Source organism: Coregonus clupeaformis, chromosome 1 (assembly GCF_020615455.1).
Source record: "Coregonus clupeaformis isolate EN_2021a chromosome 1, ASM2061545v1, whole genome shotgun sequence".
NCBI classification, from domain to species: Eukaryota; Metazoa; Chordata; class Actinopteri; order Salmoniformes; family Salmonidae; genus Coregonus; species Coregonus clupeaformis.
The window spans coordinates 33,637,249-33,656,622 of record NC_059192.1 but is presented as its reverse complement, the minus strand read 5'-3'; the positions used below and the strand labels follow the sequence as shown (position 1 = coordinate 33,656,622).

General features: G+C 41.9%; 1 protein-coding gene across 1 annotated transcript; it reads left to right on the top strand.

Annotated features, from left to right (window-relative positions):
* The first annotated feature begins 4,936 nt into the window (after window positions 1–4,936).
* On the top strand, window positions 4,937–18,998 carry LOC121567097 (testicular acid phosphatase homolog). Its single transcript, XM_045219870.1, has 13 exons — window positions 4,937–5,175; window positions 5,290–5,348; window positions 5,667–5,822; window positions 6,410–6,505; window positions 6,828–6,914; window positions 7,722–7,877; window positions 12,925–13,023; window positions 15,090–15,188; window positions 16,798–16,930; window positions 17,171–17,253; window positions 17,480–17,586; window positions 18,128–18,306; window positions 18,542–18,998. Exons 3-13 carry the CDS (start codon window positions 5,733–5,735, stop codon window positions 18,649–18,651), a joined length of 1,239 nt encoding a protein of 412 aa, XP_045075805.1. The 5' UTR covers window positions 4,937–5,175; window positions 5,290–5,348; window positions 5,667–5,732; the 3' UTR covers window positions 18,652–18,998.
* Window positions 18,999–19,374: the final 376 nt, after the last annotated feature.

Genomic DNA, 19,374 nt, shown 5'->3' with positions numbered 1-19,374 from the left:
TGGGCCATTCTTGATACACATGGGAAACTGTTGAGCGTGAAAAACCCCAGAAGCGTTGCAGTTCTTGACACACTCAAACCGGTGCGCCTGGCACCTACTACCATACCCCGTTCAAAGGCACTTAAATATTTTGTCTTGCCCATTCACCATCTGAATGGCACACATACACAATACACGTCTCAATTGTCTCAAGTCTTAAAAATCCTTCTTTAACCTGTCTCCTCCCCTTCATCTACACTGATTGAAGTGGATTTAACAAGTGACATCAATAAGGGATCATAGCTTTCACCTGGATTCATTTGGACAGTCTATGTCATGGAAAGAGCAGGTGTTTTGTACACTCAGTACAAGGAGACTTGTTGCCAAGTGTCCTTGGCAACAATGACACCCAGATTATTTTCCCTTTATATTCCTCATGGCCTTCAGTGGCACATACTGTATGTCTTTGGTTGTGTTCATGTGTTGATGTGACAGACATTTTTGATATTACACATAGCCTACCTACATATACATATTAGAGATTGAGTGCCGTCGTTATTACCCAGTTAGCACCAGCACTCGGGCCGAACTCGGTTGAGTGAAGGCATGTTCGGCTGAGAGTCAGCGTCGGGTGTCGTCAACTGGACCAACAGCATGCCGACTTTGTATACATTCACGGAAGGGTATCATATCAGTATGTATGTAACAGTATGTAACTTTATACCATGTTTATCAGTTTTATTACAATGTTTTAAAAAATCCTGATGGGCCCTTTGGTTTGCATTGTTTAAGTTCTTATGGAATAACCACACACTGCATTCTCCCCCTGTCATTCTCAGTCTCCCTGGGTAAAGTAATGATGTGTTGGATCTTATCACTGTTTTTCCTGTCATTCTGAACGACGCTCACGAGGTAAATAAATTCAACACAATTATGACAATCGAGGAACTCAATGTCAAATGAATGAGCAGATGGCTATAGGCCTCCACTGTGTTCTGTAGAGAGAGAGAGATATCGACTCGAAGCAAGATAAGATATCCAGCGACAATTATGTTAATGACAGTGACAGTCTGGGCTCTCGGCGGCTCTACAAGGGGAGATTCGCCATCGCCCCGGTCGGGAGCGGCTATCATTAGCATTAGCATTGTTCACACATCCCCTCATCTTAGGCCCTGCTTTTCTCTACCCCTCCCCCTTTCTCCTCCTCCTCCATCTCTCTCCTCCTCCTCCCGCCTGTGTCCTCTCTTTTTTTTTCACTCACCGCAGTGTTGCTATAGCAACCGAGAACTGTGGGAATACCTCTGTCCTTCAGAGAGAGGGAGAGAGAGAGAGAGAGAGAGAGAAAGAGAAAGGGAGAGAGAAAGGGAGAAGGCGGAGAGAGGGAGAGAAATAGAGAGGGAAAGAGAGAAAAAGAGAGGGAAGGAAGCGGCTAAAGGGACTGGTTAATTAAAAGACAGACTGAGTGGCTGGCTCACTATTGACTGAATGGACATTACTTAGCCCCTGACTCCCAGCGTTTGTCCCCCCTCACTAAAGCGCCCCATTCATATTCACTCTGGCTGAAAGAGACTGTGTTATCATGAGGATTAACCCGACCAAGATGGAGAGTAGTCACACACGCCGTGGCATTTGCATGCGCTTGTACGCACGCCATTTGTTTGTCGATCCATGTGTTCTAGTTGTCTCCATTTGTAGTAGCGAGGCTGCTGTTTCCATGACAACCCGCGGCCTAAAATAGCTCGCTCTTTCCCTCACCGTCCTTTTTGCCCTCACTCTTTCTCTCTTTCTCTTGTGCTCTTTCTCACAACAGTTCATTCCCATTGGAGCCTTTTGTGTTGAAATGCCCTGCACTGTTTGGTAACGTTCACTCGTTTGGTGGATTTGTGTATCCTTCCACCTCTCATCTCCCATTTTCAGATTAGGTCAAAATGCATCAACTGCTGGGTTTCCATGACAACCATTGTGAAATTGTGGCAATTACAGTGCATTCGGAAAGTATTCAGACCCCTTCCCTTTTTCCACATTTTGTTACGTTACAGCCTTATTCAAAAATAGATTACATTTATTTTTTTCCTCATCAATCTACACACAACACTCCATAATGACTAAGTGAAAACAGGTTTTCAGAAATGTTTGCAAATGTATTGAAAACGAAAAAGAGAAATACCTTATTTACATAAGTATTCAGAACCTTTGCTATGAGACTCGAAATGGAGAGTCTTAAATGGAAGAAGTTTGGAACCACCAAGACTCTTCCTAGAGCTGGCCACCTGGCCAAACTGAGCAATCGGGGGAGAAGGGCCTTGGTCAGGGAGGTGACCAAGAACCCGATGGTCATTCTGACAGAGCTCCAGAGTTCCTCTGTGGAGATGGGAGAACCTTTAAGAAGAACAACCATCTCTGCAGCACTCCACCAATCAGGCCTTTATGGTAGAGTGGCCAGACGGAAGCCACTCCTCAGTAAAAGGCACATGACAGCCCGCTTGGAGTTTGCCAAAAGCCACCTAAAGGACTCTCAGACCATGAGAAACAAGATTCTCTGATCTGATGAAACCAAGATTGAACTCTTTGGCCTGAATGCCAAGTGTCACGTCTGGAGGAAACCTGGCACCATCCTTACGGTGAAGCATGGTGGTGGCAGCATCATGTTGTGGGGATGTGTATCAGCAGCATGGACTGGGAGACTAGTCAGGATCAAGGGAAAGATGAACGGAGCAAAGTACAGCGAGATCTTTGATGAAAACCTGCTCAAGGGCACTCAGGACCTCAGACTGGGGCGAAGGTTCACATTCCAACAGGACAATGACCCTAAGCACACAGCCAAGACAACGCAGGAGTGGCTTCATGACAAGTCTCTCTGTCATTTTCAAGTCTTGCTATAGATTTCAATGTCATCTTGGTAAGCAACTCCAGTGTATATTTGGCCTTGTGTTGTAGGGCCCCGTGTAGCTCAGTTTGTAGAGCATGGCGCTTGCAACGCCAGGGTTGTGGGTTCGTTTCCCACGGGGGGCCAGTATGAAAATGTATGCACTCAGTAACTGTAAGTCGCTCTGGATAAGAGCGTCTGCTAAATGACTAAAATGTAAATGTAAAATGTTATTGTCCTGCTGAAAGGTACATTTGTCTCCCAGTGTCTGTTGGAAAGTAGACTGAACCAGGATTTACTCTAGGATTTTGCCTGTGCTTAACTCTATTCCGTTTATTTTTATTGTTAAAAAAAAATCCCCATTCCTTGCTGATGACAAGCATACCCATAACATGATGCAGCCACCACTATGCTTGAAAATATGAAGAGTTGTACTCGGTGATGTGTTGTGTTGGATTTGCCCCAAACATAACGCTTTGTATTCAGGACATGACGTTCATTTCTTAGCCAAATTCTTTGCAGTTTTACTTCAGTGACTTATTGCAAACAGGATGCATGTTTTGGAATATTTTTATTCTGTACAGGCTTCCTTCTTTTCACTCTGTCTATTAGGTTGGTATTATGGAGTAACTACAATGTTGTTGATTCATCCTCAGCTTTCTCCTATCACAGCCATTAAACTCTGTAACTGTTTTAAAGTCACCATTGGCCTCATGGTGAAATCCCTGAGCGATTTCCAACTGAGTTAAGAAGGATAAGAAGGACGTCTGTATCTTTGTAGTGACTGGGTCTATTGATACGCCATCCATAGTGTAATACATTTTTTACCCATCTATCAATAGGTACCCTTCTTTGCGAGGCATTGGATAACCTCCCTGGTCTTTGTGGTAGTCATTCAAAAATCATTTTAAACACTATTACTTCACACACAGTGAGTCCATGCAACTTATTATGTGACTTGTTAAGCACATTTTTACTCCTGAACTTATTTAGGCTTGCCATAACAAAGGGATTGAAAATGTATTGACTCAAGACATTTCAGCTTTTCATTTTTAATGAATTTGTAAAAATTTCAAAAAACACAATTCCACTTTTACATGATGGGGTATTGTGTGTAGGGAAGTGACAACAAAACTCAATGTAATCAATTTTAAATTCAGGTTGTAACACAACAAATTGTGGAAAAAGTCAAGGGGTGTGAATACTTTCTGAAGGCACTGTATGTGTGTGCGTGTGTGCGTGTGTGTGTGTGTGAATGCCTACAGTGTGGGCATACTATTTGTGGCTTATGGCTGTATACTCAAATGTCTCATTTAGCTTGTACTGCTAGACCATCCTACTCTGTATAAACATACCTACACTCTTACAAAAAATGGTTCCAAAAGGGTTCTTTGGCTGTCCCCATAGGAGAACCCATTTTTGTTCCAGGAAGAACCCTTTTGGGTTCCATGTAGAACCCTCTGTAGAAAGGGTTCTACATGGAACCCAAAAGTGTTCTACCTGCGACCAAAAATGTTTCTTCAAAGGGTTCTCCGATGGGGACAGCCGAAGAACCCTTTAAGGTTCTAGATAGCACCTTTTTTTCTAAGAATGTACAGGGTTACAAAATAATGAACTGATGAATAAGTGAGCACTAAAAGTCAGCTCACTTGTTCCAATCATGATGGGGCATAAACTGTAAGCCTATAGTACATCATGTTACCCTATTTTACTGACCCATAAGGCGACTTTGATACTAACAGATCCCTACAAGTTTGCTAAGTCAGGGAAAACACTGCAGGCACTGTAATTTTGGGGCAAAACCCATGGTGGATGACATGGCACGATATAATGAGTGTTTGTGGCCCTGGGCTGTGTGTGTGGTGTGTGTGGATACATGCATTCATGTGTGTATGTGTGCGTGTGTGCATACGTGCGTGTGTGCTTGCATGTTTTAATGCATTCATGCATGTGTCTGTGTGCCCACGGATGTGTGTGTGTGTTTATGTGTGTGTGTGTGTGTGTGTGCGTATGTGTGTGTGTGTGGGGGGGGGGTGAGCTAAGTGAGGCACCAGGTGAGTAAGGCTATGATTCTCATGTTTAGGGCTTGTTTCACCATAGGCACTGTATGGCTGCTACATAAGGAGAGCTGTCCTGTCTGAGGTGGACATATATGTCTACAGATCAAATGCGAATCTAAAGAGAACTGCCAGGGTATATTGGTCCATTGGTACGTCAAGGGAGAGAGAGTGAGATTGACAGAGACAGTGATTTGGGATTTTGAGCGGCCAGTGTGATTTGGGAGCAGGCGTCACAAGTGAGAGAGGAAGAGAAGAGGAAGAAGGGGTCAGGTATGTGGGATATGAAAGCAGTGCATCCTTTACTGGAACATGAACTAAATGTCAAGTCATATCTGTGTATAGCTTCACAGATAAGATTTACTGCAGTGGGCCTTTTTCTCATAGATTTCTTAAAATACAAACAGCTGTAAGGAACCACACCAGTCTGTTACATACAAATTAAGGTAAGTGAACATTTGCAGTAATTATGTTTTATAATTATTATAATTTGTTACATGACAGGTCATCATTTACATTTAATGACATAAGAGTTCAAAACAAATGAACAAATTATTATTAAACAAGCAAACTATTATTAGTTAATTAACAACTGTTAAACTTGTGGAATTTGAATCACCATTACATTTATATAAAATAATGACTTTATTAATGGACTTGCCAAATAGTGTGTTTCTGCTAAAAGTTTCCAAGTAATATTGAGTGAGAAAATAGACTGAATTTGGCAGAACGTTTTCATTGTCTTTATCGATATTCGATATTAGCTTTTTTTCAGTTAACCTCTAAAAGGCGTCCCCACTGTAACAGAAGTGAAAGAAACTACAGAAGAGATGGTGGGGTACCTGAAGATTTTGGGATACGTTTTACTTCTCTCTTGTGTCTCATCGACTGAATCCCGCGTTCTGAAATTTGTTGTCGCCGTAAGTCTTTTCAGTTCTGCTTTACTGTTCTGGGGTTTGTTTTGAAATGTTTGATGAAATCCTGACAGATTTAACACTTGCTTTATGCTTGAAGGGAAAATAAGTAAAAAGATCATCAATAATCATATTGTATTTCATGCCTGATGTAGGAGCCATGTATTAACCCAATCAATCAAGCTTAATTTAACCCAATTTTAGCCCAGTTTATACCTGGTTCTAACATGTGTCCTTTGTTCTAATCTTGTCCACATTTTGATTGTGCCCACATTTTTAGACAGGTGTAGATGATTAAAAGACGCATTGTTTTCTGATTGTGATCAGATCTTCCTGACCACCTCCGGAGGGACTAGGATATCTGGTCACAATGAGGACACAGTAAACAGATAAGAGATACATTTTAATACCATGTGGAGATGCAACGGCTAATATGTCGGCACAATCAGAATGTGGATAACATTAGGACAAAGCACACGTTAGCACCAGGTATAAAAGATACTTCTGCATATCACATAAGAATATAAGACATATGACTTGTGTACGGTACTGTAGCTCTATACATATGACATAAAACATATGACTGGCGTAAGGTATTTCGTCATGGCGATCGATCCCCCATTGAGTCGTTTCCCATGGACCCTCATGGAGAGGAAGTGTGGGAACAAGGCTTCGGGCAGCTAACTGAGGTACAGAAATCCTATTTGAGTATGCAATGACAATGATATTTCAAAAAACATATCCCAATACCTATATTTTCATTCTGAATGTGCCTGTAACTTCTACCACAACAATAAGACAACTATAAGCTTAAGCAAGCACACACATTTTTTTTAGGAAAAGTTGAAGGAGTCTGTCATGAAATGTTAGACAATCCTGTACCACATCAAAAACAAGCAATATTATCACAGTAGTATCTCCCAAATCTTCTCTGTAGAAGTTCTTACTTGACCTAGGCTGTTGTGTGAGGTCTAAGCTTTCTCTCGTCTTTTTTTGTCTCACTTGGCTCAGTTGGGGATGAGACAGCAGTTTGACTTGGGCAGGTTTCTAAAGAGACGCTATGGACACTTCCTCAGTGAAGACTACAACAGCAAAGAGGTGCGTTACTGGAGCCCAAACGTGTACATATTACACAGGAGAGAAATTACATTGATTACCATGTGTGCTGCTTGTGCATTTGAGTCGTGCCATATCTATTTCGGGCTATACGTCTATGTTCTTTGGAGCATATGACCACACGTTATGTGGTACTTAGTGCCTGCAATGTCTGTTTTGGTGTAGGCTAATGAGAATGACTCATGTTGATGACATCATCACCCCGGCCTCATAACATGATGTAACATGTGGGCTAGTCTCGCCTGATCTCGCATTAGACTGCATGCATGTTGTTTGGCTCTGTGTGCCCCAAGGCTGTTTGGATCATACTGGCATTACAACAAAGATCTGATTTCCCTCTTCCCGTCACTCTCTTTCCTCCATTCTATCTCTTTATATTTTTCTCTCTCGTCCCCCTCCCTCTGTCCATAAAGTAACATGCAATTATCACCAAAAATAACTACTTTACTAATTTGCTGTCGCTAAGGATTTGTTGTCGCACTCAAGTTTCAGCTCATGCTGTACCTTTCATGTCCCTTGACATCCGAATTCAAACAAGCTTTATCGGCATCACAGGAAAAGCCAATGTTGTCAAAATGATTTACAGTGTGCAATCACTTCACATATGATGACAGAAAAGCACATTTTAAGTAGAACATATTCATTCTTAATACAGTAAAGCTTTGTTCCATTATGCACACTGGCATACCCCTTACTGTACAGTGAAGCAGTTTTTTGGACATGCATTCTCTAAGTGGTATGCTGGTATAGACATAGGAACCTAAGCTTTACTTCTTCCGCTCCACACAGGTGTACGTGCGGAGCACAGACTATGACCGCACTCTAATGAGTGCCCAGGCTAACCTGGCTGGGCTGTTCCCCCCAAACAGACGCCCCCCTCCCCTCATGCCCCAGTTACCATGGCGGCCCATTCCAGTGCACACTGTCACCAGAGCCCAGGATAAGGTAGGCGGGCGCAGGGCTCTAAAGTGCGACCAAATATTTTGCTGTGCGACCAGGAGTTTTATTTTGGGAGCACTGAGCGACTATGAAAAAAATCTGTAACGATAAGGCTTCGCTGTACCATTGTTTCTGGGTGCCCTAGAGAAACAACTGAAGGCAGATTCATTCGCGTCGTGGTTAAACAATTACTACAGCGAAAACGGCGTGCTTCTAGCCCAACCAGGTCAAAAGATCTGACCCATATTATCGGCGTAACATTTGTATCTTCCTATAGCGGATCGATCACTAGCTGGCAGCTCCCTCCAGAAAAGACAGGTAGAGGAACGGTAACGTATGGCGGATGGTTGGAAATGGCGTTGAGTAGTGCGGACGAAGTGGAGGAAATGGAGAAAAGGTTGGAGAAGCAACAGCTGTGCTGGAATGCGATCAATATGGGTGACAGTTCTGATGATGTGGGGCGGGAGGATTAGGGTCAAGGATCTGAATGGTCTGTAGTGGAAAGAGATAGGAAGAAGAGAGATAATGATACTGAAAGCAGTGGAGCGTCTAGTATACAAAGCATAAAGAGGGCCAAGGTAGGAAGCAAGAGTAATAATGTGTCGGAATGGAAACTTGTGATGGTGTTTGATGAGACCACATGGCCTCATTTACACCCTATCCAATTAACCAATGCCATAGAGAAAGAGATAGGTGAAGTCAAACTAGCCAGGTTCATTAGAAATTGTAGATTGCTAATATTTTGTGGTAGCCAGGCTCAGCAAGGGAAGATTCTGCAAATGTAAAAGCTTAATGGAAAGAAGATTAAAAGCCACGTCCCTGGTGCTTATGCTAGGTTGAGGAGGGTCATCACTGGGGTCCCAAGATCTATGTCCATAGATGATATTAAAGAAAATGTGAAGGGATGCAGAGTGATTGAGGCCAAAAGGTTGATCAGAAGGAAAGAGGGTCAAAAAAGTGAAAGCTTATCAGTGCTGCTGAGGTTTGAGAAGGTTTTTCCTGGAAAAGTACAGATAGGATTCCTTAGTTTCAATTTCAGAGAATTTGTCCCATCCCCATTGCGGTGTTTTAAATGCCAAAAAATGGGACATATAGCTGTTCAGTGTAAAGGAAAGAAAAGATGTGCCAAGTGTGGAGGGGAACATGATTACGGTGAATGTGGGAGCAATGTGAAGGTTAAGAGTTGTACTTTTTTTACATTACAGCCTTATTCTAAAATTGACTAAATAGTTTTTTCCCCCTCATCAATCTACTCACAATACCGCATAATGACAAAACAAAAACAGGTTTTTAGAATATTTTGCCAAATAAAATAACAAAATAACTGAAATATCACATTTACATAAGTACTCAGAACCTTTACTCTTATCAAATTTTATTTGTCACATGCGCTGAATACAACAGGTGTACAGTCGTGGTCAAAAGTTTTGAGAATGACACAAATACTAATTTTCACAAAGTCTGCTTCCTCAGTTTTGATGATGGCAATTTGCATATACTCCAGAATGTCATGAAGAGTGATCAGATGCCATGAAAATGAACTTAATCCCCAAAAAACATTTCCACTGCATTTCAGCCCTGCCACAAAAGGACCAGCTGCCATCATGTCAGTGATTCTCTTGTTAACACAGGTGAGAGTGTTGACGAGGACAAGGCTGGAGATCACTCTGTCATGCTGATTGAGTTAGAATAACAGACTGGAAGCTTTAGGCCTACCGCTGTTGTGTCACTGGCAAACTTAATGATGGTGTTGGAGTCGTGCCTGGCCATGCAGTCATGAGTGAACAGGGAGTACAGGAGGGGGCTGAGCACGCACCCCTGAGGGGCCCCCGTGTTGAGGATCAGCGTGGCGGATGTGTTGTTACCTACCCTTACCACCTGGGGGCGGCCCGTCAGGAAGTCCAGGATCCAGTTGCAGAGGGAAGTGTTTAGTCCCAGGGTCCATAGCTTAGTGATGAGCTTTGAGGGCACTATGGTGTTGAACGCTGAGCTGTAGTCAATGAATAGCATTCTCACATAGGTGTTCCTTTTGTCCAAGTGTGAAAGGGCAGTGTGGAGCGCAATAGTGATTGCATCATCTGTGGATCTGTTAGGGTGATATGCAAATTGGTTTTCATCAAGGATCTCTCTGTACTTTGCTCCGTTCATCTTTCCCTCGATCCTGACTAGTCTCCCAGTCCCTGTCGCTGAAAAACATCCCCACAGCATGATGCTGCCACCACCATGCTTCACCGTAGGGATGGTGCCAGATTTCCTCCAGACGTGACGCTTGGCATTCAGGCCAAAGAGTTCAATCTTGTTTTATTAAGACCAGAGAATCTTGTTTCTCATGGTCTGAGAGTCCTTTATGTGCCTTTTGGCAAACTCCAAGCGGGCTGTCATGTGCCTTTTACTGAGGAGTGGCTTCCGTCTGGCCACTCTACCATAAAGGCCTGATTGGTGGAGTGCTGCAGAGATGGTTGTCCTTATGGAAGGTTCTCCCATCTCCACAGAGGATCTCTGGAGCTCTGTCAGAGTGACCATCAGGTTCTTGGTCACCTTCCTTCTCCCCAGATTGCTCAGTTTGGCTGGGCGGCCAGCTCTGGGAAGAATCTTAGTGGTTCCAAACTTCTTCCATTTAAGAATGATGGAGGCCACTGTGTTCTTGGGAACCTTCAATGCTGCAAAAATATTTTGGTACCCTTCCCCAGATCTGTGCCTCGGCACAATCCTGTCTCTGAACTCTACGGACAGTTTCTTCAACCTCATGGCTTGGTTTTTGCTCTGACATGCACTGTCAACTGTGGGACCTTATATAGACAGGTGTGTGCCTTTCCAAATCATGTCCAATCAATTGAATTTACCACAGGTGGACTCCAATCAAGTTGTAGAAACATCTCAAGGATGATCATTGGAAACAGCTCAATTTCATAGCAAAGGGTCTGAATACTTTTTTATTTCTAAAAACCTGTTTTCGCTTTGTCATTGTGGGGTATTGTGTGTAGATTAATGAGGAAAAAAGTCAAGGAGTCCGAATACTTTCGGAATGCACTGTATGCTGAGGCTGTAAAACAGATTGGTGGAACTACAGGACTGATGGAGCTTCCATGGCTGCTCCTGTAGTAAGTGGACCTACTGTCGGGGCTGGTGCTTCTGCTGGTCCCGGCATGGTTTCAAGACCTGTTCAGAAATCTTGCGCTCATGAATGTGCTGTGTCAAAGGACACTTTGATAGTGAATAAAGTTAACTTGATCACTTTCATTGGTAAGGTTATCAACACGACTCGAGTTGTGGAAAGCAGAAATGCCAGGTTGAAGGCTATTGTGGATATGGCAAAATAGTTATTGGGGGTAACAGATGTTACTGTCGAAATGGTCATTGACATGCTGAATAATCCTAAGGGTGGATTGTTTCAACATGATATAGATCAAGTTTAATGGGGTTGAGGGGCTTGGAAGGGTGTTTTGGGGGAGGGTGTGGTAGAAGTTAGTAGAGATTTATTTGGTTTGAAAATTGTATTTTCTTAGTACAGAGTTAGGCAGCCCATGATTGATCGCACCCTCCAGCACAGTAGGTGCCCGCATGCACCTTAAATGTTTGTTTGCGGACCGCCATGATATCATAGCAAAAGAAGATGATGCAGGGGCGACAACGGTAGCTAGCTAGCTAGGAAAACGGTAGACAGTGTTCTTCACCCCCGCCTGTCGGGCACTGCTTTCCTGCAGTTCTGTTAACGATGGCGAGGGCAGGTGTTCGGCAGGAGTTAGCGAAGGACCCTGGGTGCTAGCTAGCTAGCTAGGACTCCGGTACATAGCAGGCGGGAGGCAAGATAGTTAGCTAGCTAGCTAGGACACCGGTAGAAAGTGTACTTTGCCCCCGCCTGTCGGGCACTGTTTTCCTGCAGTTCTGTTAAGGGCAGGTGTTCGGCAGGTGGGAGCGAAGGACACTGTGTGCTAGCTAGCAGGCGTTAGCGAAGGACTAGTTAGCTAGACGCAGCCTGACCACGTGAAGGTAATTGGTCGAGTCTGCTGGGTGGGGCATTATACGGTCCTCCATTTATTGTCCAATGGGTTTCCTAGCTCCTCCTTTCACTAATAGTGCTGTTATTAATCACAAACATGACGTTTTTAAAGAGACATTGTACCATTTTCAATGTAATCCATCTCAATGGGAAAATAGTGCCTTTACACAATGTACAAACCAAATATTCCACAAATGATTTTGTAATTTTAATGACAGGTATTCGTATCACCATTTTAGCTTTTATAATAAACTAATGTATTTACTGTGTTACATATTTTTAGGGCACAAGATGTGCTTCAAAAGTATCTAGAATTCATATAGGTCACACATAAGCTGTATCTCAATCAATTCCCCAAATATTCTGGTGCTCCTAAACTTCATGTGGTGTTCCTACATTTAAAAAATTGGGAGCACCAGTGCTATCAATTAATTTCTTTAATTTAGAGTCCTGGGCTGGCGGCTGGCTGGTATAGACAAACATGCCTACTCACTCACACATCATCCATTAAAACAGCTGTATGAATCTATCCAGCAGACCTGGGTTCAACATAGTGTTTGTTTTCTTTCAAAAACTTTAGCTGTGCTTGATTGAGCTTGCCTGGTTGCATTGCATTGTTCTCTACTGGTTTACCTGGTTAAATAAAGGTGAAAAAAAATAAAAAAATAAACAATAAAATAAAAAAATTGGAACCAATGAAATAGTCTCAAAAGTGTAAACCCATCCCATCTGATTCTGGCACTCCAGGCAGAGTCAATAAAACACTCAAAGTATTTGAAAAAAATAAAGTTTGAATCAAGATATATTGGCTTTGTGTGGAGCCTGATGTGAAACGCAATATCACTACGCCCATTTGAGATGTGAGCATGGACCTTCATGTCCATTTCTCTGACCAATAGGCCATTTGGCAGTGAGATGGAAATGGCGATAAAAACAAATCAATGGGCCACTAATAAAGCAAAGCTGTAAACCGAATTTACATGGGGTTTATGAGAAGAGGAAGAGGATTTGACAGAGGAATAAAAGTTGTTGTTTTGTCTTGGATTTCACAAGCTGTTGAAGTCCCCAAGCAAACACTGCCCCAGGTTTAGAGAGCTGATGGGGGAGATGTTTGGCAGCGAACACTACCGGAGAGTTCTCAAGTCACACCAGGTAAGTCTCAGAAGAGTTGTCAAGGTACCACATCAAATCATAAAGCCTATGATGCTTCATACATCTTAATTGGACCAGTTTCATTGCAGGAGAAAAGTAATCCTGCTGCAGGAGGATTTTATAAATTTATTTTTTAACTGATAATTTCTAACGGGAATTAGTTTCGATAGGCTACAGTAGGCTATAGGCTGCATTTTGGATACACTATGTTGTAGTATAGACCATTATCTAGTTGTGTTATTAGGCTATGTAAAACAACAATTGTTGATGTGTATGGCTGCATTTCAACCTGTAGTAGGACATTTATTCTGTCTAGTGATTTGGTGTTTGAGCGAGCAAGAGAGAAAGAGAACCACAGGTTTTCAGTGAATGTATGTCAATCACGAGGCTCATTTGAAAATCCTGCGGCGCAGGAAAATTCTCAGCGATAACAGAGTGATCAAATTAGCAAACTACACATGTAGTAGACGTGACATAACATGTTCAGACCTGTGTCAAATGCATAGCAGTATGTCAAATACTTTCAAATACTGTTTGCGCTCGATTTAGTTTGTCAAAATAGAATAGCCCCAAAGGGGAAAACTCCAAGGTTAATCAAACACACCTCAATCGCTTTCACTAGTTTGTTGACAGCGTGTTGTTTATTATGTTGTTATTGTTAATGTTTCTTTTTGTTGTTCTGTCTAGTCATTTCAAGTCATATCCTGGCATAGCTAAGCCTTGAGCAATATGTCACAGCAATGAAACCCTTTTCCTCACAACCCTGTCTCTCCCTATTCATCTTGTCTGGTGAATTCATTTTGACTCACTTGCTACGTGTGTTTGTTATCCAAAGACGGAATTATTGTTTCATTCCAGTAGGTTGTTAGTTGTCACAAAGGCCTTGTTATTATTTTGGTGTAACATCAGGTCCTCAGTGATTTCCTCACTCACTGTTTTCTCCTTCATCTTCCAAAAAGCTGCTCGGCACAATTTCTCTCACATTCTCAGAGCTGTTAATTAATGACAGGATTGAATTATGTTGAGAGTTAAAATGAAAAGGCTTTAATTAAACTAAGTCCCATCCTGATTCCTATTAAGGAGATGTCTGGCTTTTGATGGAGGCGTCCTTTGGTACTCTTTACTACCCTCTGGTGAGAACATGGAGTAACTGAAAAATGTTGTCACCCTGGGTGCATCTCAATAGTCAAAGTGGCTTCCTCTTCTTGTCTCATTTGATGTGATCTGAAAAGCAGGTGAAAGGTTAATGGGCATAAAGGCATAATATGTAGAAATTGCTCCCCGTTACCTGGTTGCTAAAATTCTATCATGTTTGCCTAATTTCAGTTTATGTGACAAAACAAGTGTAGAGAATCATTGACAATCTAAACTGCTGTGAAATATATTTTCTATAATAAAAAATATTGAATTTTGAGCTGTTTTAAGCTGGTGTACAAAACCAAAATTAAAAAGATGCAAAACCTAAACTTAAAGATGCGTTATAAAGGTTTTGTATAATTTCAGTCAGTAGTTGAAAAGTAGCGCTCAATTCGTACAATATGTTAAGAAATTGTAAGTCCATAAGATCCCGTTCAGTCTCTTTAAGGATGGGAAGCATAGAAATAGCTCACATAGAATGGATATGCCGCTTATCAGACATGCTTTCAATGAGAATGACAGATCTACAACTCACATTTCTATCTGAATTTGGTTGGGTCGCCCACAAAGCAACATACTGGACCTTGAATGATGACCTATCACTACACACTGACAGTAATCAAGACTTGTCATGTATTTTGCATCAGTGTAAATGAAGGGAAGGACACAAGGACAGGATGTCGCTTTAGACTATTGAGAACCTTCCACTTAGTAATTTTCTCTCAACTTAGCACTGGGTATAAAAAAAACTTTGTACAGTGCACTTATTTGACAAAACGAATAGTTTTAATAATCAACTGTTTATGGAAGCAAAAAAAGAATGTGACATAGAATATGTGACCGAGTGATTGCTTTTAGGAATCTATCAGGCACAATAATCAAATTGACTGACTGGAAAATATTCGTATAAGATGAACATCTTCCCACAGCGATTTATACAGGAGCTCTCCAACCACACTGGGTACCCTGTGTCTAGGCTGCTGGGCAGAAATTCTATCTGGAGGGTCTACGACACTCTCTCCTGTCAGGTACTGGACTACTGTATGTAGCTCGCTGTATACACACTCAGACTCTGAAATAAACACTATGCCACATGTAGGGTTTCCCCTGTGGGGGTAGTTGCATGTCAATCAATCAATCAATCAATCAATTTTATTTTATATAGCCCTTCTTACATCAGCTAATATCTCGAAGTGCTGTACAGAAACCCAGCCTAAAACCCCAAACAGCTAGTAATGCAGGTGTAGAAGCACGGTGGCTAGGAAAAACTCCCTAGAAAGGCAAAACCTAGGAAGAAACCTAGAGAGGAACCAGGCTATGAGGGGTGGCCAGTCCTCTTCTGGCTGTGCCGGGTGGAGATTATAACAGAACCATGCCAAGATGTTCAAAAATGTTCATAAGTGACAAGCATGGTCAAATAATAATCAGGAATAAATCTCAGTTGGCTTTTCATAGCCGATCATTAGAGTTTAAAACAGCAGGTCTGGGACAGGTAGGGGTTCCATAACCGCAGGCAGAACAGTTTAAACTGGAATAGCAGCAAGGCCAGGCGGACTGGGGACAGCAAGGAGTCACCACGGCCGGTAGTCCCGACGTATGGTCCTAGGGCTCAGGTCTCTCAGTTGGCTTTTCATAGCCGATCATTTAGAGTTGAAAACAGCAGGTCTGGGACAGGTAGGGGTTTCGTAGCCCCCTTCGAAGGGCAAGGAGCAAGGTGACCAGAGAATACATAGTCTACGTCCCAAATGGCACCCCATTCCCTTTATAGTCCACTTACTTTGTGAAGGGCCCATAGGGCTCTGGTCAAAAGTAGTTCACTATAGGGAATAGGGTGCCATTTGGGACGCATACATAGACTTGCTTGAAACCCATTCAACTCACGTTTCCTGCATGTTGTCCGTGCCACTATGTAACTTCCAGTCATTGCACTAATACTAGTTAGCATTGGCTCGCGAAACTACCTCTAACTTCCTTCATACTGCACAGAGACATAAAAATGGCATCCACGAGTTCATCTGACTCTGCATCCTGCCTGACTCATTGTACAGGCAGGACACCTACCCTCCATTCCCCTGCCTAGCTCTCTTGCAAGTTGCCCTGTGTCAAATAGTTTGGCTTCTATTGGTTTCAATTGACAACTTTGATGCCAGAAAGCCTGGATGTTGCTCTTTGGGTCTTTGTGCCCCGCCTGGGAACAAACAATCTAGTGGAAACACTGCCATGTGATCATCTCGGCAGTTGGGCTTGATAAATAACTCAATAGCACATTGAAATGAGAAATATTCATAATTATATAAGAGACTTGGCCATATTTACAGTAATACGCATTCGCACCGGTGCAAAGTGTACATCCAACATCTGTTATTTTCAGAGATGGGTATAAATAGAAAGACTTATACAAACCATGAAATTCAGGGTGCATCCAAAATGGGACCCTATTCCCTATATAGTATACTACTTTTGACAAGAGTCCTATGCGCCCTGGTCAAAAGTAGTGCACTATAAAGGGAATAGGGTACCATTTGGGATGTATCCAAAAATAATTACACGGGTATAGGCTTGGTTGTGACTCATGTGTTGTGGAAGATTGCGCTTCAAACAGAACGATGCTAACGGTTGTCATTGTACCCCTGTTAGAGGAATCACAACCTGACCACCCCTGGCTGGGCCACACAGGAAGTACTCAACACTCTACAGGAAATATCCTCCTTTGAGGTCATGTTCAGCGTCGTCACTCACAAGAGAAAGGAAAAGGCCAGGCTCTCAGGAGGTGAGAGGTTAGAGTTTAGAAGGTGTCAGAGGTGCTGTGGGTTGTAAAAGAGTTGAAGTAACGTTTAGTTAATGTTGTGACTGTGGGCTGAGAGGTTGCTCATGCTGAGTGGATGAAATATGCTGGGGATTGTGAGTTGGTCTCAATGTTATGTTAATGAGTTGAATTATGCAAACAGTTTGTTTGTGTGTATGTCACTGTGATTGTTTTTATAATGTTGATCGTTTGTTTATTGTTTAGGGGTTCTGTTGAATGCCATCCTGAGGAATTTCTCCAAGGCAATGGAGCAAGGGAGCACACTCAAGTTCATCATGTATTCAGCAGTTAGTGAACACCGCTGGCACACACATACACACATATCCACATGCACAAATGTACACTCACACTTCATATTATGCAATCTGACATCTAGCATGTCTCCGTATTCATATTTACACATTCACAAGCACATCCACGCATGACCAAACACAATGTTAATGCTATGTGATAATGCAATTTATACGACACAATTAATTCTATGTGTCCTGATGTGTACATCTCTCTCTCTAGCATGACTCCACCCTCATCACTCTCCAGGCTGCCCTAGATGTGTACAACAGTCTTCTTCCTCCTTATGCTGCTTGTCAGCTCTTTGAGTTCTACCAAGAGGATGATGGGTAATGTAGTTTTAGTTGTGATACCTCTAGAAATGATAATATGTACAAGGCTAATGTTTTAGCACGATAAAGTGTAGAAATGATTTGGTTTAAAGCTGCCATATGTAACTTTTTGGGTGACCCGAAGAAATTCACATAGTCATTCACATTGAAAGCAAGTCTAAGAAGCGGTAGATCTGTTCTATGTGCGCTATTTCTATGCTTCCCGTGCTTAAGTTTCATATTTGCATCTTTTATTTTCGGTTTTGTATACCAGCTTCAAACAGCTGAAAAAACAAAAATTTGGGTTATTGAAAAGAGATTGCACAGTGGTTTAGAAGGTACAATGATTCTTTACACTGCTCGTCTTGTCACATAAACATTTGGCAAACTATTAGAATTTTAGCAACCTGGAAATGTCTGAGTGATTTCTGCATATTGCACCTTTAAATGACAACGAAATGGTATGCGAGATGTGAAATTAGTATTAAAGTGTTACAGAAATCTGCATAACACATGACTGTAGGCTATCTCTTTACATAGTCTGTGTTAACTATTCCAGGTCCTATTCTCTTGACTTGTATTACCGTAATGACTCATCTCGTGACCCCTACCCGACCCCTGTGCCTGGCTGTGAGACAACTCCGTGCCCTCTGACCTCATTTACTGACCTGGTTAAAGATGTCATCTCAACGGACTGGGACGCCGAGTGTGGGCTCAAAACATCATGGCCCGACACAGGTAAGAAAGGTAGTCCATATCTTCCTAATGGTTCAAAGGTTTTGCTTTATTACTTTGGCTTATAGGAGCTCATTGTTCTGTCATTCTATACCAGAATAACCATAAATATTGCCACAGATACTGTAAGTAAAAGTTAACATAATGTTTACTCGGAAACTGTCACTACTCATTGAAACAGGACTCTAAGACTGAAATCTTTTAAATCTGATTACTTATCTTCATTGACTTTTGCCAGGTGTCATTGCGGTGCTTGCAGTGACAGTAGCTATCCTGACGGTGGCGCTGTTGGCCAGCATAGCAGTGTTTATTCACCAAAGGAGAAACCTGTACTCCAGGGAGGGGTAGTAGGGCTCTCCAGACTTGACTAAGTCTTCCTAAAACATCATGGAGGCATTGGGAGAGGACAGGGCAATACATCAATACTTATAGACCTACTATCTTTGAGATTAAAATGTAAATAATCCATACAATGACCTTGTGATTTTTGTTCTCTTGTGATCTATTGTACTGTTTTGAATTGTATTGTATTGAGTTCTATTCTATTTTGTTCTATTTAGCAGAATGTCAAGTCATCTCAGGTCTTTGTTGAGTGATTTGGAGACAGTGAGGGCTTTTATAATATTTTGAAAATGATTGAATTACTAGTTACAGTGCTTTCAGAAAGTATTCACACCCCTTGACTTTTTCCACATTTTGTTGTGTTACAGCCTGAATTTAAAATGTATTAAATTGAGATTTTCTTGTCACTGGCCTACACACATAGTACCCCATAATGTCAACGTGAAATTATGTTTTTCTTTTTTTTTAAACAAATTTATAAAAAATGAAAAGCTGAAAAGACTTGAGTCATTAAGTATTCAACCCCTTTGTTATGGCAAGCCTAAATAAGTTCAGGAGTAAAATTGTGCTTAACAAGTCACATAATAAGTTGCATGGACTCACTCTGTGTGCAAAAATAGTGTTTAACATGATTTTGAATGACTACCTCATCTCTGTACCCCACACATACAATTCTCGGTAAGGTCCCTCAGTCGAGCAGTGAATTTCAAACACAGATTTAACCACAAA